Below are 25,190 nucleotides of genomic sequence, written 5' to 3'. Positions count from 1 at the left end.
GGCTTAACCTAGGACAGGTAGGAAATATTTGATAATAGCATATAACACATTATGCCTCCTGGGTTAAGAGGCATATTATTTTAATTGAAGTAATAAGAATTGATTTACGAATCTCTTAGCCAATCCACGAACATACGTATACATCTAACCATTCACTTTCTCTTTTTAACCTCAGGTTAACCCCAAAGATTGGCTTCCCTTGGAGTGAAATCAGGAACATCTCTTTCAATGACAAAAAGTTTGTCATTAAACCCATCGACAAGAAGGCACCTGTAAGTTCCAAAGGATTCTATTCGGGGACTACTGTTTTTCGTTCTTATACTTGTCAGGGTAACAGATTTCTCTCTGTGATGAGTAGCCGGTGATAGTCCAAACTCCCTATGTGGTTACACTGAGGGCCAGAGATCCTGTGGGCCAGGCAGTTGTTGCAGCGGAGACCACTTAACTTTTCACATGATCTTCCTTATGAATAAAAGGGCAGTTCTGAGTCATTGGCCAGATAAGCATTTCCCAAAATGCTGTGTTTTTGGTGTGGAGAGCCAACCTGCCTCCTGGAGCACCTGGGTGTGGGGACTGTCCCTGGCACCTGACCAACAGTGGGACCTGCGAGTCTTAAGGGCCAGATTTGCCTTTCAGAGCTGTCCTGGAACTTACCCAAGATAGGGACAGTCAGACTTACACCCAAGCATTGCTGGTCCCCAAGGTTTCATCTAGGCTTCACCCACTTCTGTCGTCAGAAGTGTGCGTCCTCACACAGGTGACACTAGCAGGCAGTCATTTTGGGAGGAGATAGTAAGAAGGCGACACTTCATGTCCTGAAATCTGAGAGTATTGATTGTAATAGCTGCAGAGACCAGTGCATTATGGAAATTTGTTTTGGTTTTATTTATTCTGCTGACATTTAAGCTTTTGTTAGCTCAGAACATTTGAGACATATGCACATAACTGTAGCATTATAGAAGGGGTAAGGATTTTGTTATCTAATCATAAATCTGGTTCTCTAAAAAATTGCCACCTGGAGAAATTCTGTTATCCACCTTAGAGCCTGTTCTGAATTTTATGAAAATTATAGATTGAAAACGACTTTGTGTTCTCATGTAATTTTTGTTCCTTAGTTACAGTGTTAAGCTTGGAGAGGCAAACATGGGCTGTAGTCCATACCTTGGTTGTCCGTTAACCCTTTTGGGACTGGGTACTGCTTAGCAATGGTAAATCCACTTAGAACAGTATGTGGTGTTATTGTCCTGTTACCTCTCCCCCCATACAGGTTTGTCTAGCATAATTTAAAATCTGTAGGTCTTGACAATTTTGTGAAAGCATTTTTTTCTTTGTTAATGTGTTGGCTGGGCGCAGTGGCTCACGCCTATAATCCCAGCACTTTGGGAGGCTGAGGTGGCTGGATCAGGAGGTCAGGAGTTCGAGACCAGCCTGGCCAACACAGTGAAACCCCATCTCTACTAAAAATACAAAAATTAGCTCGGCATGGTGGTGGGCACCTGTAATCCCAGCTACTCAGGAGGCTGAGGCAGGAGAATCGCTTGAACCCAGGAAGTGGAGGTTGCAGTGAGCTGAGATCGTGCCACTGCACTTAATCCTGGGCGACAGAGCTAGACTCCGTCTCAAAAAAAAAAAAAAGTCTCCTGCTGTTTGCAAACTCTTGGCTGCTACTCTGGGTAGTTGCACAGTTATTTAAAATTGAATGCGTATTGAATGCACTCTAAGGCTCTATGGCAGCAGTTCATGTTAATTATGCAACACCATGAATGGAGGGTCATAGCATTTTCATGTCACTTGGGTAGTGAGATTGGTGCAGTTTAGAAGAGCAAGAAAATTCTGAAATCTCTCATCAGTAGGTTGCTGCATACTCTGTGACGCTACTGCCTTTTCAGAACACTTTTATTAAAAATCTGACTAGAGCAGAAGCTCTGGACTAGACTGTTTCAGAATGTTTGTGCGTGTGTGTTTGATATAAGTTCATCTCTTGAAGAGCTGAGGAATATTTCATAATAAGCCCCGAGCAGAAGCCATTGTGATACATCTCGTGCATGTGCCTTTATTATAGAGTAGCCTCATGTGAAGCCATCTCTTAAGCAAAAGAAATATTCGCTGGTGGCACGCTGTCCGAGGCACTCTTCCGGGGCTGTGTGCGCCATGAGCAAGGCAAAGCTTCTGCCCTGGTGAAGCCTACATTTAAGTGGAGGAAAGGGTTAAAAACAAGGCAGATGAGATGCTTCCTGGTAGTAAATTTAACAGTACAGCTGTGATTAAAAACTAAGCCTGATCAGAAGATGGGGGTGAGATTCCTTTGGCAGGTTGGGCAGGAGCCACACTGAGGAGGCAGCATCTGCCTTGAGTGGGCGCTGGTTTGAGGAGGTGGAGTTCTGTCACCCCCACACCACCCCAGTGCTGCTGAAGTCACTGCCCTGCTTCAGTCTGTAAACTTTGGGCAGAAGAAGTTCAAGTTTTCAACATCGAACTTGATGTAAAAGAAGAGGAAGCCCCAAAGTTTGAGGCGGTGGGATTCCTTATCTCGTGTTGACTTTCAGGGGTCACCCTCACCCCATGTGGTTTCTGCTGTGAACTCACAAATGAGTCTTTGTCCAATTCTCCCCCAACAACTGGCATCTCCTTTTTAAAAGCCAGCTTCTCTTCCCTGCCAAGGTGCATACAGCAGTTTGGGGCCATGCTTTGGCTCTTTAGATATGGGACCTTGTAGACAGCTGACTTGGCCTGCCCAGGTGACCTTATGAGGGGCTGAGGCGGCTGCCTTTTCCCTTTCAAAAGGGCCTTTTGTTTCTGTGGCCTCATGGAAAAGGCCACAGGCAGCTGAAATTTAGAGAAAGTAAGCAGCATTTCTGCTCTGACTCCTCAACCGCTTCCTCCACGTGGCCTTCCCAGGAGCCCCGCTGCCTTGCTGCCTCCCGAGGCTGCCTCCTGCCATCTCTGCGGCCAGATGTGCCTTGGGATTGGCCTCTTGTGGGAGAGTTTCCCGGCATCTCGGGGACTTGAAAAGGGGCCCTTTTACCTTCTCTCTCCTTCTGTATTTGTAGGGTCTTGGGTTTTTTTTTACTTGAACTTTCCTTTGCCTAGTTTGCATTTTTACCTTGCTGGTCCTCAGCCAGTTTAAAAACCCTGCTCCAGGTCTTGTCATGTTGTCGTTCTGCATCAGAAAGCTGCATCCTGCATCAGGTTAGGGACTTGGATTTAGAAACCTTTCAGTATGAATCTTTGTTTTAACTTGAAGTGAGAAACCGGCTTCCGTCATAAGGCACTGGGAGAGATTTCTTGCCAGGCACCGTCCTCCCTCACCCACTGGCAGTGGACTCCCCAAATTCTCCTGGTTCCCGTTGCTGGCAGGACCTGTCTTCTGCAGGGAAAGGAGGGGGAGAGGGGGACATTGTTATGTTAACCGAAGTTACCACTGAGGTTTTTCATTGATCCCCCCTACCCCTGCACCTCCACAACCCCATAAAGGGGAGTTGGTGCTAATCAGCGTTCTGAGTCAGTCAGGGCCTATTTGGTAGAGTCCTCTGAAGCTGTAAGGCAGGATTGTTTCCTCTTGTGTAATAAGGGATAGGTGGGTAATAAAAAGGCAGGTTGCTCCCAGCTCCACAGACTCCTCCCTGGAAAACCCAATGACTTAACAAGGGTGTGAAACCCCAAAGACAGCCCCACCCAGGAAGTTCATGGGCTCTCAGGGCTTGGCATCACCTCTCACCCCAGGATTTCTGGAACAGATGAAAAGACTGAGAAGCTGAATAGATTTCTTCTCAGATATGTCAATGAGTCCGCTCAGCCAGTTCCTCATTAGGTCTCAGAAGTTGCTGTGGGATGTATCACGCTGTTTCTTTTAGCCACCCCGTCCCTATTCCAAATGGTCAGAAGCTGGATGCTGGGGGCCCTGAGGTTAAGAGGAAGCTGACAAAGTCACTTTTCATGGGAGTTTCTATTCTTCTGTCTTGTAAGCTCATCACAGCAGTAGCAAGGAGTTGGGACCAAGATTGTCAGCTGTGTCCCGAATGTTTCCAGTCACGGTCACGAGTTTCCTGAATGCTGTGATTCTGCCTTGATTTCGAGGAGGCTCCTCTGATTGCGGTCTTGCAAGGCACTAGCAATTGGAGTGACCGCTGTGTGTGTCAGCCAGCTCTTACTGCGCCAGGTGCTGTTCTGAGTACCTCCTGAACATCACCGATAAGGCGGGGATGCCAGCATCTAACGGGACTGCTGGGAGGATTGAGTCCCATATCTGAAGTCCCTTGATACACTGGCATCCCCGCCTTATGGTTGAAGGCCCTGAGCCTGATGAAGGGATGTGCTCAAGGCTATGGAGCTTGCACATGGCTATTTGTGCCGCACGAGCTGGTGATGTCTGGCAGGTACTGAGCACCTCAAATATTGACCTTGGGAAGATAGAGATGAGTGAATGTGGCCCCTGCTCTCAGGAGCTGATGGCCTCATAGGAGTGAGATGCTGAAAGGAGTCACTGGAGTGAAGCAACAGTGCCACTGTGGCGAGCACCTGTAGCAGGTGTGGCAGGTGCAGGAGCAGGGCTGGACAGCATTGAGAGAGAACCGAGAGCACATGGGAGGCTGGGCCCAGAGTCAAAAGGTCTCCATGTGTGTTGGGCCCAGGCCCTGGAGCTCATCCTGGAGCTCCTAGGCTGGCATTGAAGGTCAGGGTGGTCAGCATAGCAATAACAGTGTGGGAGGGGAGGCTGTGCCAGAGGAAGCTCAAATAGAAGCAGAGGCAATCCAGGCAAGCATTGGGGACGGAGCAGTGAGGCTGGAGAGGACATCATGAAAGGTGGCTACCTGGAAGAGCAGGCAGCTCTGAGACTTGAAGGGTTTCCCAAGGCTGAGAGTTCTCACCTTGGAAAAGCTTTGCAGTTTACGTGCAGCGGGATTTCAGTGTGCATGCAGCATGTACATACCCACATGTAACTGCACACACACGCAGCACATGCCCTTCCTCCACCCGTCCTGGAGAATGCACATTTCCAGTGCTGAGACGCTGCCATCCCTGTTCTGCTACATTTGTTCTTTTAGAAAAGTTCCGGACCTTTGTGAAGTATGGTTTGGGAGAAGAAAACCAAACAAAGGAGCTTAAGTCCAGGTGGCCCTGTTCTGTTTTGTAGGACTTTGTGTTTTATGCCCCCCGCCTGAGAATTAACAAGCGGATCCTGCAGCTCTGCATGGGCAACCACGAGCTGTACATGCGCCGCAGGAAGCCCGACACCATCGAGGTGCAGCAGATGAAGGCCCAGGCCCGGGAGGAGAAGCATCAGAAGCAGCTGGAGCGGTGAGCGTGGGAGGCCAGAGCAGGGGCCTGTGTTTTCCCAGCTCAGCTACCGCCAGCCCTGCCTGCTGAGGCAGCCAGTGCCTGTCAGGTGACCGCGCAGCTGATGGGGAGAGCCTGGTGGAATGGAACTCAGTCGCCACACTGGGATCTTCGAGGCCTTTGTCTCTGGGAGGTTGCTGTGGTGCTGAGTCTGGTGTCAGCCCTGGAGTGGCTGCTCCTTCAGGCAGCTCAGGCTGGTGGCAGGCCAGGGTGGCCCTCAGGATGCCAAGTCCATCCTGGAGCTGCACATACCCGTGAAGTGTGTTGACCCCTCACTTTCCTGCCAGTCTAAATCTCCCTGTGCCTCTTTTTCCCTGCACCAGGCAACAGCTAGAAACAGAGAAGAAAAGGAGAGAAACTGTGGAGAGAGAGAAAGAGCAGATGATGCGTGAGAAGGAGGAGCTGATGCTGCGGCTGCAGGACTATGAGGAGAAGACCAAGAAGGCAGAGAGAGGTCAGGCGCCCTGGGGCTGGCTCTCTACACTGGGTCATGCATTTCCACAGGGGCGGGGGCCACACCCACCCAACCACTGGAAAGGAAACCAAGAACATGTCCCACACTGCAGACTCACAACCGAAATGATAAAATAGTTATTTGGTTTGGAAAACAATTCTGTAGTTCATTAACTTTGGTGCTCATTGTTCTAAGACATTGTATTTTAAAATTTCCCTAGTCCTTTGCAGTAAGTGCTCCATCACCCAGTTTCCCTGATGAGTACAGTAAGGTTTGGTGCGGTACAGTGATCTTCCCACAGTCCCACAGCCCATGAGTGACAGGGCCATGTTGCACTGTCATTGACCTCTAGACTAAAACCCAAAGGCTTCTTCAGAACCAGACTCCCCAGCACAGCTCCAGTCGACAACCCCAGCAGCTGGGCTGATTACATAAGGTGCCACAGATGCTGTGTTCACTGGCAGCCCTTAGCACAGATGGGAAGGGTGTTTGTGTTCTGAGTGGAGTGTGGGCCACCAGCACAGCGGGCGGCTGACCTGGGGAGAGTTAACGCCAAGAGGGTTGAGTCAGGCATGCCAGAAGGTGCCTGGCCCACCACGTTGGATGGGTTTCTAGCCATCTTGAGGAAGTTGTCATGCAAACAACAGCAATGAGCTGTGAAGTGCTTTCCTCCAGGGTCACTGGAAGACATCCCCCCTTGACCTGTGACTTGGTCTAGGGCTCTGTGGCTTTGGGGGTGCAAATGGAAGGCGAAGGCGAAGGCGCCTAGGTTCCTGGGCCAAGGGCTTGAACGGCTCTGGCTTTGTGTCTTCTCAGAGCTCTCGGAGCAGATTCAGAGGGCCCTGCAGCTGGAGGAGGAGAGGAAGCGGGCGCAGGAGGAGGCTGAGCGCCTAGAGGCTGACCGCATGGCCGCGCTGCGGGCTAAGGAGGAGCTGGAGAGACAGGCGGTGGATCAGATAAAGAGCCAGGAGCAGCTGGTAGGAATGGCCTGAGTTTCAAGATGCTGAATTATAGAGAGGCTGCTTCTGAGGATGGAAAATGTGACACCTGCCTTGTAATAATTGTCATGACTGGAAGCTGTAAGCTGATCTGCTGGGGAATGAAGCAGCTGGCGGGGAAGGGGCCGGGCTGTTGCCAGGGTCACCCGTTGAAGGTGGGTGTGGGCATCCAGGAAGTGATGGTAGGGAGGGTGCACGATGAACCCTGCTAGCCATGAAGTGGGGGTGACGGGGACTCAGATGTCACAGTGGAGGCTGCTCACCAACACACATTAACACTCATTCACAACTGGACTCTTGAAAGGATATCAGAAGTCACTTTAGCTTGGCATTCCCTTCCCAGGCTGCGGAGCTTGCAGAATACACTGCCAAGATTGCCCTCCTGGAAGAGGCGCGGAGGCGCAAGGAGGATGAGGTTGAAGAGTGGCAGCACAGGGTGAGTCTGCATGGGGGAAGCCGCACGGCCACGGCACCTGTTGCCCACTGCCTGGGCAGTGGGCCCTTCTGCAGGTGGGTGGGTTGGGGGAGAGGTTTGGCTCAGCTGCCATGTCCTACTGGAAGCTTCTGGGAGTCTCACGATCCTCTGCCGATACCAGTTGTATTACTGAAGTAGACATCCCCGGCCGGGCGCGGTGGCTCAAGCCTGTAATCCCAGCACTTTGGGAGGCCGAGGCGGGCGGATCACAAGGTCAGGAGATCGAGACCACAGTGAAACCCCGTCTCTACTAAAAATACAAAAAATTAGCCGGGCACGGTGGCGGGCGCCTGTAGTCCCAGCTACTCAGGAGGCTGAGGCAGGAGAATGGCGGGAACCCGGGAGGCGGAGCTTGCAGTGAGCCGAGATCGCGCCACTGCACTCCAGCCTGGGCAACAGCGTGAGACTCCGTCTCAAAAAAAAAAAAAAAAAAAAAAAAAAGACATCCCCAAAGAGATGGGTTTGACTTTGTACTTGAGTCATTGCAGCTGCTGGATTCATAGAGGGAGGACTTCTGATTGACTTTCACGACCTTGCTCCCTCCACCCCAAACTGTTCAGTGCTGATCTGACAGCCTCCTCTGACAGCTGATCTGAATTGGTTTTAAATCTGATTATATATGTGCACCTTGCAATGGGGTCACAGTGCCTGAAACACAACCTCCTGCAGCTGGTATATATAGCGGGCACCATGAAAAGATCCAGGTCCTTGGAATTCTCTCGGCTGGAGCAAGAGCCGGGCTCTGCTGCCCATCAGCTATCTGACGGGGAGCTAGTAGCATCACCTCTCCCAGCCTCATTTTCCTTATTGTAGAATGGGGGTGATACCCAACTCATAAAGTTGCTCTGCAGATGTGAGGTCCCATGCCCAGGACCTGGCAAACAGAGGTTTAATCAGCTGTAGCTGTCACTGTGAGATGCACACAGAGCTTCTCTCTGGGAGAGAGAAGCTGGGATCCCCTCTGCCCTCCAGGAAGGCACAGCCCCTGAGAAAGTCTGGGGATGGTTCCCATTGGAGACTGCACACCAGGCTTTAAGAAGCTCTTCTCCTTCACAGATCCTCTGGCCTGTCCTTCCCCCACTGTGGCTTCTCCATCTGTGGTGGTGCCTTCTGGGGACGTGTCTCCTGGCTCTCCAGGGCCACTTCTGGCCAGTGCCTCCTTGCCTTTGTTCCAGCCCCCATTCCTGCTGCCGATCTGTATTAGTCTGTTCTCACACGGCTGTAAAGAACTACCTGAGACTGGGTAGTTAAAGAAGAGGTTTAATTGACTCACAGTCCCACATGACTGGGGAGGCCTCAGGAAGTTTACAGTCATGGCAGAAGGTGAAGGGGAAGCAGGCACACCTCTTACGTGAGGGCAGAAGAGAGAAAAGCAAAGGGGGGTGGTGCCAAACACTGAAACCATCAGCTCTCACTCAGAACCCACCCACTAGCACGAGAACAGCATAGGGGAAACCACCCCACGATCCAGTCACTCCCACCAGGTAAACCCCCCCCCCCCCCGACATGTGGGGATTACAGTTGGAGATGAGCTTTGGGTGGGGACACAGCCATATCACCATCCGAAGTTGCAAGCAGAAGACTTTGGTTCTTAGGTTTTTGAGAAAGTACCTGTTAAGAGGTAAGTGAGGAGAGCTGGCTCCAGCGCAGATCCACACTAAGCTCGACTCCAGGGCTGGGATGGAGGCGGGCAGGACTGGGCATGTGTGACGCTGTTGGAAGGACTGCAAGTGGTGAGCAGGAGACCACTTGATAATGACCGTGGCATGAGGGGAGGCTGGGAACAGAGCCTGTTACTCATTTAACAGGATTTTTTTTCCTAAAAATTATATAACGTCTAGAGTTATAGACAGAAAAAAAAAAGAAATGGTAGTTTTAAAACTGCCCAGGCTCCGGCATCACAGTTCCTCTTCCTGTCTTGGATGCAGAGGGTTGTCAACCCCACATGCACTTTGAGGGGCTCTTCTTCGAAGCCATGGCCCAGCACGGTTTAGTGCTGCCTTAGCGTGCCAGGACAGAGGGAGGCAACAGTTGGTTCTTATAGCCAGGAGGATAGGACTTTTGGGTGAGAAGTTCTCACCTACTAATTTTGCTTTCCAAAGGCCAAAGAAGCCCAGGATGACCTGGTGAAGACCAAGGAGGAGCTGCACCTGGTGATGACGGCACCCCCGCCCCCGCCACCCCCCATGTACGAGCCACTGAGCTACCATGTCCAGGAGAGCTTGCAGGATGAGGGTGCGGAGCCCACGGGCTACAGTGCAGAGCTGTCTAGTGAGGGCATCCGGGATGACCGCAATGAGGAGAAGCGTATCACTGAGGCGGAGAAGAATGAGCGTGTGCAGCGGCAGCTGCTGGTGAGGCCCAAGGGGCTGTGTGTCTCCAGGGGGCCCGCCTTGCTCTTGCAGCAGACAGGCTTGGGGAAGGCAGTGATGTGAGCCAGCCCCACCTAGCACCCCTCTTGCCCTTCCCATTTTCCTAGGGGAGGGGCTGGGCCATATGGGGAGGAAGGGACCTGACCAATGCTGCTTAATGTTGCAGACGCTGAGCAGCGAGCTGTCCCAGGCCCGAGATGAGAATAAGAGGACCCACAATGACATCATCCACAATGAGAACATGAGGCAAGGCCGGGACAAGTACAAGACGCTGCGGCAGATCCGGCAGGGCAACACCAAGCAGCGCATCGACGAGTTCGAGGCCCTGTAATGGCCAGGCCAGGACCAAGGGCAGAGGGGCGCTCACAGCGGGCGCTGCCGCCGGCGCTGCCAGCCTCGCCACGCTTGTGTCTTTAGTGCTCCGAGTCTAGGAACTCCAAAAGCCCAGTTCCTTTAAAAAGCAGTTACCCAACAGAAACATTCTGGGTTGGGAACCAGGGAGGCGCCCTGGTTGGTTTTCCCCAGTTGTATCATAGTGCCAAGCAGGCCTGATTCTTGCGATTATTCTCAAATCACCTCCTGTGTTGTGCTGGGAGCAGGACTGATTAAATTACGGAAAATGCCTGTAAAGTCTGAGTAAGAAACTTCATGCTGGCCTGTGTGATACGAGAGTCAGCATCGTTAAAGGAAACCGCGGCTTCCATCTGTGCCATACTTGTTCTGTATTTGAAATGAGCTCAAATTGGTTTTTGTTTTTAATTTCTATGAAGGATCCATCTTTGTATATTTACATGCTTTGAGGGGTGAAAATTTTTTTGGGAAATTGAGTTTGAAGCACTCTGGCACACACACACAATGATTCCCTCCTTCCGTCACTCCACGCAGCTGGCAGAGAGCAGTGATCACCAGCGTGAGTGGTGTATGTAGGACACTTGGATAAATTTTTTTTAGGTTTTTTTTAGGTTTTTTTTAGGTTTTTTTGCTTAACAGTTAGAATACATTGTTGTACTTATACACCTTATTAATGATCAGCTATATAGTATTTATATACAAGTGATAATACAGATTTGTAACATTAGTTTTAAAAAGGGAAAGTTTTGTTCTGTATATTTTGTTACCTTTTACAGAATAAAAGAATTACATATGAAAAACCCTCTAACCATGGCACTTGATGTGATGTGGCAGGAGGGCAGTGGTGAAGCTGGTTACCTGCCTGCTGCAGTCACGTGTAAACAGGATTTTTATTGTTAGTGTTTTATGCATATAATGGACTATGCACATTTTTAATTTTGTCAAATACACACATGCCACTATGACCTTTCAGACTCCAGCCATGGAGAGACTGTTTGCTTGTGTTTGTTTGTAGTCTCTGCCATGGCCTTGGCAGGCTGCTGGAAGGCAGCTTGTGGAGGCCATTGGTTCTGCCCACTCGTTCCTTCTCGTGCACTGCTTACTCCTTCGCAGCTAAGATGCCATGTGCAGGTGGATTCCATGCTGCAGACATGAAATAAAAGCTTTGCAAAGGCACGAAGCAGCATGGCTGTGTACTTGTGTGTGGGGTGGGAGGGCCACCGCCGACTTGCCTGGGCTCTATGCTGTCCTCCGGCTGGGTTTTGTGAGGGGCCATGGTGTCCCTGGGGATACACTGGTAAGTTAGAGCTGACCAACCCAAGACATGGTGCTCCGTAGGTCACCTAACCTCCTCTGGAGACAGTTTCCATGGGAGAGGACACTCCAACTCACCAGGCTCCTCTAAAATGCTGCTCACCGCCGGGTGCGGTGGCTCATGCCTGTAATCCCAGCACTTCGGGAGGCCGAGGCAGGCGGTTCACAAGGTCAGGAGATGGAGACCATCCTGGCCAACATGGTGAAAGGCCGTCTACTAAAAATACAAAAATTAGGTGTGGTGGCGCATGCCTGTAATCCCAGCTACTTGGGAGGCTGAGGCAGGAGAATTGCTAGGACCCAGGAGTTGGAGGTTGCAGCGAGCTGAGATTGTGCCACTGCACTTCAGCCTGGCGACACAGGGAGACTCCATCTCAAAAAAATAAAATGCTCCTTTAAGCTGTGACTTTTTTTTTTTTTTTTTTTGAGACAGGGTCTTCCTTTGGCCCAGGCTGGAGCACAGTTGTGTAGTCAGGGCTTACTGCAGCCTCAACCTCCTGTTCTCTATCCTCCTGGCTCAGCCTCCTGAGTAGCTGGGACTACAGGTGTGCACCACCACACCCGGATAATTTTTTGGTTTTTTTTGTGGTGGAGTCTCGCTCTGTCACCCAGGCTGGAGTGCAGTGGCCGGATCTCAGCTCACTACAAGCTCCGCCTCCCGGGTTCACGCCATTCTCCTGCCTCAGCCTCCCGAGTAGCTGGGACTACAGGCGCCCACCACCTCGCCCGGCTAGTTTTTTGTATTTTTTAGTAGAGACAGGGTTTCACCGGGTTAGCCAGGATGGTCTCAATCTCCTGACCTTGTGATCCCCCTGCCTCAGCCTCCCAAACTGGGATTACAGGCTTGAGCCACCGCGCCCGGCCAATTTTTTGTTTTTTCTGTAGACAGGGTATCTCTGTGTTTCCTGGGCTGATTTCACACTCCTGAGCTCAAGCCATCCACTGCAGCCTCCCAAAGTTGCTGAGATTACAGGTGGGGAGCCACCGTGCCCACCAGCCGGCCTTTTACCATTTGATAAGCACTGGAGGATGCCGGTAACAACATTTATTGAAATCTGGCCATTTTCTCCATCGCGGAGATAACCCACCAGAGGCTTAGGTAACATACATTATTGTGTTTAACTTAAATATACAGATACCAGTAGGCATTTAAGCCACGGGACAGGACTGCAGATGGAGACTGCTCAAGGTCCAAAGGGTCTCCAGCTGGGACCCTGCCCCTGGTTTGCAGCCCCACTCTGCAGATGCACAGTGCTTCACACCCACTGCGACCTGGAACCTCGAGGCCTTCGCATCAGTGCAGGACAAGGGTCATGTCTGTCCATAGATTGGGGCTGGAAAGGACTTTTTGCCACTGGAGCTTCGATTGTGAGCATGCATCCCCGCCACCAGCTGTGTCTCCCTCTGTAAGAGAGGATGACAGCTTAGCCATGGTCAGGGAGGGCACCACTTCATCCCCTCTCAGCTCTTTGAAAATGACCAGCCAGAAAAGTTTTTCACCTTCAGTCCACACTAAAAGGCCAACCACCACTACCCCCACCCCAACAAAGCTAGTGTGGAGACGGGTTAACCCAGGCACTCTGCTCTGCGAGACTCTTAACAGCCTGGAGCTCTGTAGTTTGAAAGTGAGGCAAGGACTCTGGTGTGGTGGGCTGGGTCTTCACCAAGGGAGTGGACAGTCGCACACCAGCATGGCTAGCTGGGTGGGGCCGTCTCAGACTGGGGGCTGGGCTTGCCCAGGGGAAGGGATTCTTAGAGGAAGACAGTAAGCTTTGGACAAAATATCTTTGAAAAGTAATTGAGCAGTGAGGCTTATTTCTCTTCAGTCACTGGTTCTCAGTTGGAAGTCCTTGGGAGATGTGTGCAGGTGTTTTTGGTTGTCGTGCCAGGGACACTGCTGGCAGCTAGAAGCAGTGCCAGGCACAGAACCTCACAGCAGAGGGCGGTCCACCCACCAGGCTGGCGGCGCCCTGCCGAGCGGCTCTGGACAGCGTTGCTGTTTTGACCACTTTTGATGAAGTACTTTCTGAATTGCCGTTTGTTTGAGTTAAGAAGATCTTTTCCTTTAAGAAAATAATCCTTTTATGATTGACGCCAGAAACAAAAGCAAATACTGTACCTAGCCCGTTTGGAGGCCTATAATTTTTGTTTCTTTAGCAGATCTAAATCTGATTTAAATTGTCAAAATACTTGGCTGTATTATGGCTCAGCTGTAGAGTAAAAACTAGACTTAGGAATTTCCAATTAAGGAAGGCTAGGCAATTTCAAAACCAGTTAAGTCACTGCCCTGTTGCAAGCATTTTCTTTGCACAGTACCCATTAGGATAATCACAAAGGATAAAACGTTTGGGCTCAATATCTCAGACTTACTTGAACCAAGCCTGGCTCCCCCAAGCAAGCGGTCGTTCATTCCAAGGAGAGCCTGGTCCCAGACGGTTAACTCCAAGCTCGACTGCCTCAGCTGGGCTGGGGTTACACCACTGAAGACAAACGAGTGTTTCCACTGGGGACAAGCCTGCTTCTTCAGTACTGGCGACTTCAGTCTCAGTTTTTGTTGGTCTGGCAGAGTGAGACAGCTGAAGAGGGAACACAAACCTTGCAATCACTGTCATCCACATGGCCTCCTCTCCCGAGGCCTGTGCAACAGTGCAGACCAGAAGCACTAAGAAAAGTGCCAAGTCCACAACATCCACACCCTCCACAGTGAAGCAGGGTGGGAACCACAGGACTCGGCACATTTCCCTTAGGGCTGAATTCTGCATCAGGTAAAAAGGGCGAGTTGCATGCTATGGCCTCGCGGCCCTCATTTTAATCTTCCCTCCTTGGGGTGCCTTGAATGCAAATATACACATTATCTCCTTTTAACCCTGTTCTCAGGAAAATCAACTCACAAAAGCTTGTCCAAGGCCATGCAGATAAGCAACAGGATTAGAACACAAGCTCAGTTCTCCTTTTTTTGAGGTGTGGAGTTTTGCTCTGTCGCTCAGGCTGCAGTGAAGTGGTGTGATCTCAGCTCACCGCAACCTCTGCCCCCCAGATTCAAGGAAGTCTCCTGTCTCAGCCTCCTGAGCAGCTGAGATCATAGGTGCCCACCACCACACCCGGCTAATTTTTATATTTTAGTAGAGATGGGGTTTCATGTTGGCCAGGCTAGTTGTGAACTCCTGACCTCACATGATCCACCTGCCTCTGCCTCCCAAAGTGCTGGGATTACAGGCGTGAGCCACTGCGTCCAGCCTCAGTTCTATCTTGACCGTCATTTTTCCCTTATGTCACTGACAGGGAGTTTGCACTTCAGTGTAATAATTAATGGTATTTGCCTTACTTTTAGAGGGCCGCCCTGTAGTGAATGAGAATGAAATGTGGACAGGCATGCATTTTACTGTTGGTCCTAGAGGAGATGTTAAGCTCAGGAAATATTTACTGAACACACTACTTTTTAATGCTTGATTTCAAAACTGGCTTGCTGATATCACAAGAACTGAGAAGATTAGGGTTTCGGGTACCCCAGCATGTACACGTCCCATGAATTTTCAGAAATCAGGGTCTTTAATATGTGTTATGTTAGATTTTCACAGGAAAGCTAAAATAAGACATTTTAAGTGGCTTACATGTTTTTGGTGTTCCCTGCAGGTTCTGGGCCAGGTTATGATGTATACTACATCATCAATAATATTTGATTACATCAAATACCTACCCCTTAACAAATGAGTTCAAGGTGCCATCTGGCCGCACAGGTAAATTCTTGGCTCCCAGCACTACCAAACAAAGTTGGCCATTAAGTGACAGCTCATCTGTCCCTGGAAGGAAAGCCAGTATTCACTGTCAAAGCCATGTCTCCTGACACGTTAGTATGCAGTACCACCACCCCAAAACCGATAGCTTAGCAAGAGAATCTGCCACAGCCCTCAGACCCCAAGAGGGCAGGTGGGAGTGGTACAGTGGGCTCCGCTGGCCCTGCCCACAAGCTGTGGCGCTGCCCACACCGTGCTGCTCTGTGGTCAGGTGGAGGACAGGATGGAGGGATCGCTAAGATCCTAGCAAAGAGTAAAGAGGAACACAAGGAGAGGGAAGACGCTGAAGTCTGAGTCTTAGTTGTAGCCAGCAGTTTGGGGGGAAGTGGGAGCCCCGAGACTCTGTCTAGGAGGTTGGGATGGCCATGGGGCACTTGCTGCTGGTCTGCTGGTGACCCCGTGAACTTGGGTAGCAGAATTCCCTCTTCTAACCAAATAGGAAGTCACTGAAACAACAGAAATGTGCATTCTTGGCCGGGCGCGGTGGCTCACGCCTGTAATCCCAGCACTTTGGGAGGCCGAGGCCGGCAGATCACGAGGTCAGGAGATTAAGACCATCCTGGCTAACACGGTGAAACCTCATCTCTACTAAAAATACAAAAATTAGCCAGGTGTGGTGGCGGGCACCTGTAGTCCCAGCTACTCAGGAGGCTGAGGCAGGAGAATGGCGTGAACCAGGGAGGTGGAACTTGCAGTGAGCCGAGATGGGCCACTGCACTCCAGCCTGGGTGACAGAGCGAGACTCCGTCTCAAAAAAAAAAAAAAAAATGTGCATTCTCCCTGTCCTCCTTCCCCACTCTCCTCCTTCCCCACCCTCCTGCTTTCCACACACCCCATGTTATTGAAGGAGTAAAATCTCCATAGGGTCCCTGAGGACCCACCTTCCTGACCTACTTCTTTTGCTGGGCAGCAGCTACCCACGTGCCTGGGGGCAGGGATTTATCTCATCTGAGCCCTGCAGGTACCAGCGCCTCGAGATGTGCTCTTGGCTCCACATTGTCATGGAGCCTCTGCTCTTCAGGAGGGTCCACGGTTCCCCCCCGCCCCCAGACCATCCAATCTGCCCCTGGGAGGAAGGCCTAGGGCAGTATCCTTAGAGGAGTGTAGAGAGGGCATCAGAGGCCTTGTCTGCTTCTGGTCACCCGTTTCCCCCCAGGCTATGGGCTCCAGAGAACCTCTTCCCTTCTCGCTCGCTGCATCGCTCAGAAAATTGCTGCTGGAGCTGGGCACGGGGGGCCGTAGAAAGGAAATGCTAGAAAACTTTCACCCCATCTCTCAGTCTGCCTGCCGCACCAGCCTCTGCGGACAATGACACAGACAATGTCCAGGGGACTGGAGGCCACCGACCTTGAGCCTCCTGGAGTTTTCTGGGCCCTGAAGGGAGGACCAGCTTAGCTCGGACTGCGAGCTCTCCGTTGCTCTGAGGAGCGCTGTCTTCGTATTTCTCTGCCTGGGGAAGAGAGGCAGAGCTTAGGCACGGTACTCCCCAAGTCCCAAGAACCTTCTGGGCTCCTCTGGTTGTCTCAGCTCTGTCCACAGATGCTTCCCCTTGGCCCCTGCAAGGCCCTGGGGGGAGCAGGTGTGTGTGTGGCAGGACTGGTCTTCCTTCCATCTATGGTTTCACACCCACCCTCCCCAACCCCAGCATGGGGAGGAACAGCTCGGCCACTCCAGCGAATCACAGCCAGATGAGCTTAAGGAAGCAGAGTGACTTGAGGGCATTGCACACTCCCTAAGACATTTCTACGAAAACCTAGACGCAGCCTGAGTTTGAAAAACAGAAATGAACTCAAGCCTCCACCCCATCCACCCCACCCAGGTCAGTAGAGATTCGCGCTGCCTTCCAATGCCAAGGACTGGCACAGATGCTGGGGACAGCATGGGGTGTAGACTCTGCCCAGAGCCACCGGGGGTGGCCCCCCAGGGTATGGTAAGTCTGAGGACATGTCCCTGCCTACCGAGGCGCTTCTGTCATGAGTGGTTTTGCCAGAAAGGGAGTGAAGAGAGGGCCGGGAGAAGAGATGATCCTGAAATCCACACCATCTTTCTCCCAGTGGGGTGGGAGGAGAGTATTGGGAAGAGACTAGAGCAGGCATATCCAGTCTTCTGGCTTCCCTGGGCCACACTGGAAGAACTGTCTTGGGTCACACATAAAATACACTAACACTAACAACAGCTGATGAGCTTTAAAAAAATCACGAAAAAATCTCATGTTTCAAGAAAGTTTATGAATTTGTGTTGGGTTGCACTCAATGCCATCCTAGGGCCAGGCATGGTGACTCATGCCTGTAATCCCAGCACTTTGGGAGGCCGAGGTGGATCACCTGAGGTCAGGAGTTCGAGACCAGCCTGGCCAACGTGGTAAAACCCCGTGTCTGCTAAAAATACAAAAAAACTAGCTGGGCGTGGTGGCGGTGCCTATAATCCCAGCTACTGGGGAGGCTGAGGCAGAGAACTGCTTGAACCTGGGGGACAGAGGTTGCACTAAGCTGAGATCATGCTGCTTCACTCCACCCTGGGTGACAGAGCAAAACTCCGTCTCAAAACAAACAATAAAAACCAAAAAACAGAGCCGTCCTGGGCTGCAGGTTGGACGAGTTTGGTCTCGACATATCTGGTCCACCATGGCTTCCGCCAGCACTGAGAAGCAGCCCTCTCAGTTATCCTCAGAGGCCTCAAGACTCCTGGGAGCCCACATGGGCAAGCCCCCATCTTCCTGGCCCTCGGGAACCAAACGAGATATGGCTGTCTCCAGCTTCGGCAGTCACAAACCCAGTCAGGATGGAGCCTGGGACAGGCCTGTGGGCGGACTCCCCACCCCACTGGCTTTAGGAGGGATGCCTTTCAGCTCCATGCCATCTGCTCCCCACCCACTTGCCAGAGCAGGCTCAGTCTGATGAGGCCTGGTGGCCGCCTGTCCTATGCCAGGCCCTGTGCTTGTTCCAGGCCTTGTCTTCAAGCTGATGACAGAGGTGTGGGAGATAGGGTACACGGGGGATTCAGCCTCTGACAGAAGGGAGTCTAGGCTGGAAACAGGGTGTCCTGGAGGAGCCGACGCTCTTCTGAGAGATGAGAGTGGGGATGAGAAGAAGGCATGGAAGCCACACGCTTCACCCCCCCCGCAGCATGGCTGGGGCAGGAGCAAAGGGACACCGTGGCTGAAGATCAGGCCCAGAGACGGCAAGCATCCTGAGCTCCGGGTCCTGGAAGGGAGGCCACTTCTGGTAGGGGTAATCAGGAAAGGCTTCCTAGAGGAGGTAGGCTTTGGGTTGTCTTGGGCTGACCTTGGATAGGGGATGCATTCCAGGTGGGCACTGGGAAGGGGAGGTCTAAGCCCAGACTGTAGCTTGGGGGAGTCAGCACAGGCGGTGGGAGTGTGGACATTGCCTGGAGGAGCAGGGAGGGGGCAGGCGGCTCACCAGGAGGCCTCGGCTGAAACCTGAGAAGCTTCCCGGCAGCGACACTGCAAATCCCAGCGGTGCTGGCTCGAGAGAGGAAAAGAAGCCAGATGGCCCCCGTGCCCTATGTCCAGGTTGGAGCAGAAGGCTGGGCCTGCTGTGGGCCCTTGGCTGAGGGGAGTAGTCCATCCGGCTGGTTTGTTTTCGTTTTTGTTTTGTTTTGTTTTGAGACGGAGTCTTGCTCTGTCACCAGGCTGAAATGCAGTGGCACGATCTCGGCTCACTGCAACCTCTGCCTCCCGGGTTCAAGCAATTCTCTTGTCTCAGCCTCCCGAGTAGCTGGGATTACAGGCGCCCGCCACCACACCCAGCTAATTTTTGTATTTTTAGTAGAGACGGGGTTTCACCGTGTTAGCCAGGATGGTCTTGATCTCCTGACCTTGCGATCTGTCTGCCTCGGCCTCCCAAAGCGCTGGGATTACAGCACTTTGCTGACAGCCACTGTGCTCGGCCCCCCGGCTGGGGTTTTTAAAGAGATGGCAGAAGCCCACGTTTTTCAGCCCTCATGGTCTCACATGAACTCTCTCCCAGTCTGGGATCTGGACACAGAAAAGTACAAAGCAGAGTTTCCAAGAAATGCTAACCCCTCTCCCAGGCCTCTCCTCCTACCTGCACAGCCTGGGGGACACGGATCCTAAATCGAGTCAACTCCTCTGACCCGCCCACCTGCCCATTTGCTATCCATCTCCTGCTGTACAATTCCAAACCAGAAGCTGGAGCTCCACAACCCAGCCAGGGCGGCCTCTGCCTTCCTCATAGCATTGGGTCCAGTCATCTGTCACCTGTTATTGTTCTGAGAGTACCTGGGGTTCAAAGGTTAGAAAAAACGCACTGTAGCCCCCAGGGGGACCGCATAGCTGTGGGTGGTGCCCGCAGGGAAGGGCATGGCCGGCTTGCAGCACGTCAGCCACCAGCAAGGTGAGGCCTCTGCTAGGGGAAGCCACAGGACCTGATCCAGTCGGGTCTGTGTGTGATGCGAGGCGGGGGCTGTTGGGGTACCTGAACAGAGCTGAGACAGTTAAAACAATCCCTCCGTCCACCCCACCCAGGAGAAAGTAACTATTTGAAAGTCACAGCGCCAGGCCGGCAAGCACACACTGTCTTGGGTCCAAGTCTTTCCAGGTATGTTTTCTCCTCTGGGATCTCTCTGAAAAGTGATTTATTTATCACAGTGGGGATGGAGGGCACTCAGTCCAAAACCAGACATCACCTTGGCCCGGAGTGGATGCCAGCAGAAAGACTGTGTTGTGCTGTCTTCAAAGTCCCACGCGGCCAGAGGAATGATCACTTCTCCAAGAAACACTCTCCGGGCCAGCGTGCCCAGATGCCACACCGAGACCTGCAGCTGCCGGGTCACCAGCTGGGCAGGGGCCACCTGATACTGCAGAGGCAGAGCAGAGATGGTCAGCTGAGCTCCTGGGGCCCGCACTCCTAGGATCTCCGACCCCACCTCCCAGGGCCCCACTTCCCGGGGCCTGGCGCAGGCCTCCCTCCCACAGGCTGAGTCCAAGATGCGGATGCAGCCAGGGACCTGATGTGGCTGCGGGGGTCAAGGTGCTTACAGCCAGGTTGGGGCGGGGGGTCCTCTCTCTGCTCAAGAGCCCCTCCCGCTACTCCCCAGGTGCCCAGTGCTCTGCCTGGGGACAGGCTAGGGTAGCCCTGGTAGCCACTGAGCCCCTCCAACCCCCAATTCTCAGAACAAGACAAGAATGAAAGTCCTTGCCCAGCCCACGCCTACTAAAAATCAAGCCAAAGTCTATGCTCACACAGGATTTGAATTTGCATCTGAACACTGCACCCAGCCAGGCTTGGCCAAAAATACTGAAAACAGGCCCAAAAATACTAAAAAAAAAATTTTTTTTTTGGAGACAGGGTCTCATTATGTCACCCAGGCTGAAGCGCAGCAGTCCTATCTCAGCTCACTGCAACCTCTGCCTCCTGGGTTCAAGTGATTCTCCTGCCTCAGCCTCCCGAGTAGCTGGGACTATAGGCGCTCACCACCATGCCTGGCTCATTTTTTGTATTTTTAGTAGAGACAGGGTTTCACCATGTTGGCCAGGCTGGTCTCGAACTCCTGACCTCAAATGATCCACCCGCCTCGGCCTCCCAAAGTGCTGGGATTACAGGCGTGAGCCACCGTGCCCGGCCTGTATTTTTTTGTTTTAAGCCAACCATGAACTCCCCCTCCTCCATTCCCCCCAATACCACGTATTTGCCCTGGAGGGACGATGCCTGTGTCCAGGCATGCAGGGCCTGTGCTGGCTTGGCAGAGGGCAACACAATGTTCCTACTGTCCGCACAGGGGGTTCCCAACACACCCAAGAGTGACGAGAGAACCCCTTCCCCAGCCAAGCATGGGTTCTGCCCCATAGAGACTGGAGGCCAAGGGCCCCTGCGTGACACCCAGCCCTTCCCAAGGTATGGCTGACTCCACCTCAGCATCTGAGGGCCTCACTTTAAGCTTATTAGTTGGATTTTCTCAATAATGAACAAAACCTACAAGTTATTGAACACAACCTACAAGTTATTGAACACTTATTTATTTCATACCAGGCTTTTTAGATGCATTGATCTTTTTAGCTTTCACACGCACCCCACGAGGTCAGTATTATTCAGACCATTTTGCAGGTGAAAAAAAAGAAGCTTGGAAATTCAGTGACCCTCCCTTGGTCTGGCAGCCAACACTGCAGGCCCGCGTCACGTGCACTCACTGTGTCCAGGCCCAAATCTCGCTGCCGACCTCTGTGGCCCATGCTGCCCTCACTCTGGTGCTTGTTTGGGGTTTAAATGGTGACTCCTCGTGAAATGGCTGTTGCTGTGAGGCTGGACACTTGCACCCACTTGCAGCAGCTGTGCGGTTTGTTTACTTTGGGGTTCATCTCCTCATGCCCACCTTCACCCATCTTTCCAATTGAGGGATGAGATGGAATAACACAGGAACTGAGACGCAGTAACTTCTCTCCTTCAGCCTCTGCAAACAGAGGGGAGGCACAGCAGGGCCGTCCCCTGCTCTGCTGGGGGCTGCCCGTAGGCTCTGTCCACACTTCTGACGTCCGCAGGCCAGGCACACATGGCTTGGCTGGCCACGTTAGCTTCCTCGCCTCTTTCCTCCTTTTCTTCCCCGCTGGGACGACTTGTGGCCACGGAGATGCGAATTTCTTGGGTCACATTCCTTTGTCTCCTGCCTTTGGGTAACTTTAAGCCAGTTTTCCCTCAAGTCCATGGGTCCATATCTTTTCTGGGGGGACAGGATCTCATTCTGTCACCTAGACTGGAGTGCAGCAGTGCAATCTCAGCTCACTGCAGCCTCCACCTCCCAGGCTCAAGCAATCCTCCTACCTCAGCTTCCCAAGTAGTTGGGACTACAGGTAGGTGTCACCATGCCTGGCTAATCTTAATTTCTTCTAGAGATGGGGGTCTCTCTACATTGCCCAGGCTGGTCTCAAACTCCTGGGCTCAAGCCATCCACCCATCTCAGCCTCCCAAAGTTCTGGGATTACAAGCGTGAGCCCCCACACCCAGCCCATGGGTCCATTTCCGACTCTGCCCCACATTCAATCTGTCTATAAACTCTGGATTGACGTGATTATTCCCTATATTTCAGTTACATTCCTTATCAGTTAGTCCAGGCAACTGGCCAGCGGGCTGGCTGCATCTGCTGCCCTCTGAGAAATGAAGTGGTTACTGGAACACTACGCCACTTAGCAAGGTCGGGCTCGGGCCCCAGGCTGCTCTCTCATCTCCAGCTGTGTGCGGGCGACGCTCAGGCCACTTCTCCTGTGTCCTTACCCATTGCTCGCCCCTTTCTGTCAATAGGACTACTCCCTGCTGCGTATAGAATCTGCCTTTTCAAACCAGACGTCTTTTCCATTGCCCTGTTAGGTCCACAAGGCTTGCTCCAGGTTCAGCAGGGAATGAGGTGTAAGGATCATTCGAGAGCAGGGCCGGGCAATGACCAATGTCACCCAGTGAGATCACTTCATCTTCTCCGGGCCCCCAAGACAGTGGTCTCAAATGGGGTACAAGTCTCTCTGGGTCCAGAAAGGCTTGCCAAGAAGTACTCTGCTCAGCAAACTTTGAGGATCAATTTCTAGATCCTCGCATCGGATGTGCACTTCTCTCAAAACTGGCTGGAGACAGTTCTCACAGCCTCATCCACCTGAATCGTGCTCTGATGGCTCACCGCAGGTCGCACAAAGCTCCTGGGGGCAGCACGAAGGGGTGATTGTGATTGGAAATACTGCCTTCTGTGAGACTTTCAATGATGGATCAGCCTCCCTGGCTTCCCATCCTTCGCATCTTATGCATATTTCTATTAAGGATGAGGCTGGCCAGTGTTAGGATGTTCTGCATTTAAGATCGATTAGAGATGCTGATTATTTTCATTGTAACTGGAAAGTTTCCCAGGACTATAAAATATTCACAATATACTAGAAAAGACCCACGGCTAAAAATTTTAAGTGATATCTTTGAGATTCTGTGCACATTTTAAGTAAGGTAGGTAACCTTTTAAATCCAATTATCTAACTTTTTTTTTTTTTTTTTTGAGACAGAGTCTCACTCAATCACCCAGGCTGGAGTGCAGTGGCGAGATCTCCGCTCACTGTAAGTTCTGCCTCCCGGGTTCACACCATTCTCCTGCCTCAGCCTCCCGAGTAGTTGGGACTACAGGCGCCCGCCACCACGCCCAGCTAATTTTTTTGTATTTTTAGTAGAGATGGGGTTTCACTGTGTTAGCCAGGATGGTCTCGATCTCCTGACCTCATGATCCACCCGCCTCAGCCTCCCAAAGTGCTGGGATTACAGGTGTGAGCCACCATGTCCGGCCTTACAACTAAATATTTATCTAAAATATAGACAATATGAAATGTTTATCTCATTTCATAAAGCTGTTTACACAAAATACCTTAAACTTCCTATGAGTAACTTTGGATCTCTAATTAAAATGTGTGAGGGGATACACAGTTTTTCACAATTCTTCTAGCAGGTGCATGAGCAGAACCGTCCGAAGACATTCTCCAGCGACTTGCTGCTGTGTGGTGCCTGGTCCCAGCACAGGGAGAAAGGCCCTGCCCACGTCTGCTGAATCAGAATCTGCTTTTTTTAAAAAATTAATTAATTAATTTTTTTAGACAGAGTATTACTCTGTCACCAGGGCTGGACTGCAGTGGTGCGATCTCGACTCACTGCAACCTCTGCCTCCTGGGTTCAAGCGATTCTCCTGCCTCAGCCTCCTGAGTAGCTGGGATTACAGGTGCCCACCACTACACCTTGCTAATTTTTTGTGTTTTTAGTAGAGACGGGGTTTCACCATCTTGGCCAGGCTGGTCTCGAACTCCTGACTCGTGATTCGCCCACCTTGGCCTCCCAAGGTACTGGGATTACAGGTGTGGGCCATCGTGACCAGCCCAGAATCTGCATTTAAAAAAAAAATCCCCAGGGTCCAAGTACAGCTGCATCTTAGAAAATAAATTTAGGCCAGGCGTGGTGACTCAAGCCTGTAATCCCAGCACTTTGGGAGGCCAGGCTGGGCAGATCACCTGAGGTCAGGAGTTCAAGACCAGCCTGGTCAACATGGTGAAACCCCATCTCTACTAAAAACACAAAACAATTTGCCGGCCGTGGTGACGGGCACCTTTAATCCCAGCTACTCAGGAGGCTGAGGCAGGAGAATCGCTTGAACGCGGGAGGTGGAGGTTGCAGTGAACCGAGATCACGCCACTGCATTCCAGCCTGGGCGACCAAGAGTGAAACTCCGTCTCAAAAAAAAAAAAAAGAAAAAAGAAAAAATTTTTAAAAAGCGTAAATCCCCACAGGATTTTATGCACATAAATTTTGAGAACCGCCAGTCCTTTGTGGCTTTGAGCTGTATTTCTAACGACTCTCTAGGTCTCAGTTTCCCCGCGGGTAAATGAGGATTCTAATACTTACTCCAGGCTGTATATAAAGCACTTGGTCACAGTAGGGACCCAGGAGACAAGCGCTATTATTATTTAATGAACTCAGGGCTCCGTGCCAGCTGCCCAGATGGCCCCTGGCTGGCAGCTCACAGGCACCCCTACTTGCCAAGAAAGGCAAACAAAGCCCTCTCCTGTCACAGGCATGAGACGAGGGGACCTCTGGCTGCCCAGCCCGGGCGGGGTAGCCTCCACAGGTCTGGGCTACCCTCCTCGCCCTGCACCGAGATGGGGGCCGCCACCGCCAGCTCTCCTAGATACCAGACCTCAGCTGCAGCCTTCCACCCGAAACCCGAGCGCGTGGCCCCGTCTCTGCCCTCAACCATCAATCACATTTCCTAGTATCATCGAAAGTGAAAACCCAAACAATTCCTTTGTAAGATTTTTCATAAAAGGATACATTAAAAAATAAAATAAAATTAGAAGAAACCTGAGTTTGTCAGAAATACAATAAAGGGGTACTTTTACGAAGACAGTAACTCAGAAGTTTAATTTTCGGGGCACTCTTTTTGGGAGCACCTCTTTGATAGAAACATTCACAAAGACAAACTAATTTTCAAAATTATCCTGTGCTCCAGTGTTAGCCCGAGACAAAGAGGCAGCCAGGTTCTTTTTCACTATCTTCTCAGAAATCATTAATCAAAAGCCATTCCTGAGTCTGGCAGACTCTGCACTTTTCT

The 25,190-nt window shown here is 51.6% G+C and overlaps 2 protein-coding genes across 18 annotated transcripts in view; one reads left to right on the top strand and one right to left on the bottom strand.

Moving 5' to 3' along the window:
- Positions 1-11,163, top strand: part of EZR (ezrin) — a 55,440-nt gene extending 44,277 nt beyond the window's left edge. For both annotated transcript variants that reach the window (XM_015137038.3, XM_015137039.3), the window contains 7 exons: positions 176-272; positions 5,135-5,298; positions 5,661-5,791; positions 6,608-6,768; positions 7,133-7,225; positions 9,367-9,618; positions 9,803-11,163. In XM_015137038.3, coding sequence (XP_014992524.1) covers positions 176-272; positions 5,135-5,298; positions 5,661-5,791; positions 6,608-6,768; positions 7,133-7,225; positions 9,367-9,618; positions 9,803-9,967 — 1,063 coding nt within the window. In that variant the 3' untranslated portion in view covers positions 9,968-11,163. The remainder of the gene's footprint in view (positions 1-175; positions 273-5,134; positions 5,299-5,660; positions 5,792-6,607; positions 6,769-7,132; positions 7,226-9,366; positions 9,619-9,802) is intronic.
- The window catches only part of SYTL3 (synaptotagmin like 3), a 130,574-nt gene continuing 106,245 nt past the window's right edge, over positions 862-25,190 (bottom strand). For 12 of the 16 annotated variants that reach the window (XM_077999601.1, XM_077999604.1, XM_077999609.1 and 9 more), the window contains 5 exons: positions 19,764-19,934; positions 16,443-16,545; positions 14,999-15,101; positions 13,672-13,877; positions 12,332-12,705 (listed from right to left, as the gene is read on the bottom strand). In XM_077999601.1, coding sequence (XP_077855727.1) covers positions 12,596-12,705; positions 13,672-13,877; positions 14,999-15,101; positions 16,443-16,545; positions 19,764-19,934 — 693 coding nt within the window. In that variant the 3' untranslated portion in view covers positions 12,332-12,595. Of the gene's footprint in view, positions 3,368-12,331; positions 12,706-13,671; positions 13,878-14,998; positions 15,102-16,442; positions 16,546-19,763; positions 19,935-25,190 lie in introns of those variants that run through there. The other 4 variants (XM_077999606.1, XM_077999605.1, XM_028847296.2 and 1 more) reach the window with 1 other exon arrangement.

The sequence above is a fragment of the Macaca mulatta genome, chromosome 4 (genome assembly GCF_049350105.2).
Source record: "Macaca mulatta isolate MMU2019108-1 chromosome 4, T2T-MMU8v2.0, whole genome shotgun sequence".
NCBI classification, from domain to species: domain Eukaryota; kingdom Metazoa; phylum Chordata; class Mammalia; order Primates; family Cercopithecidae; genus Macaca; species Macaca mulatta.
Note: the sequence above shows the minus strand (reverse complement) of the source record. Positions and strands in the feature narration are given on the sequence as shown.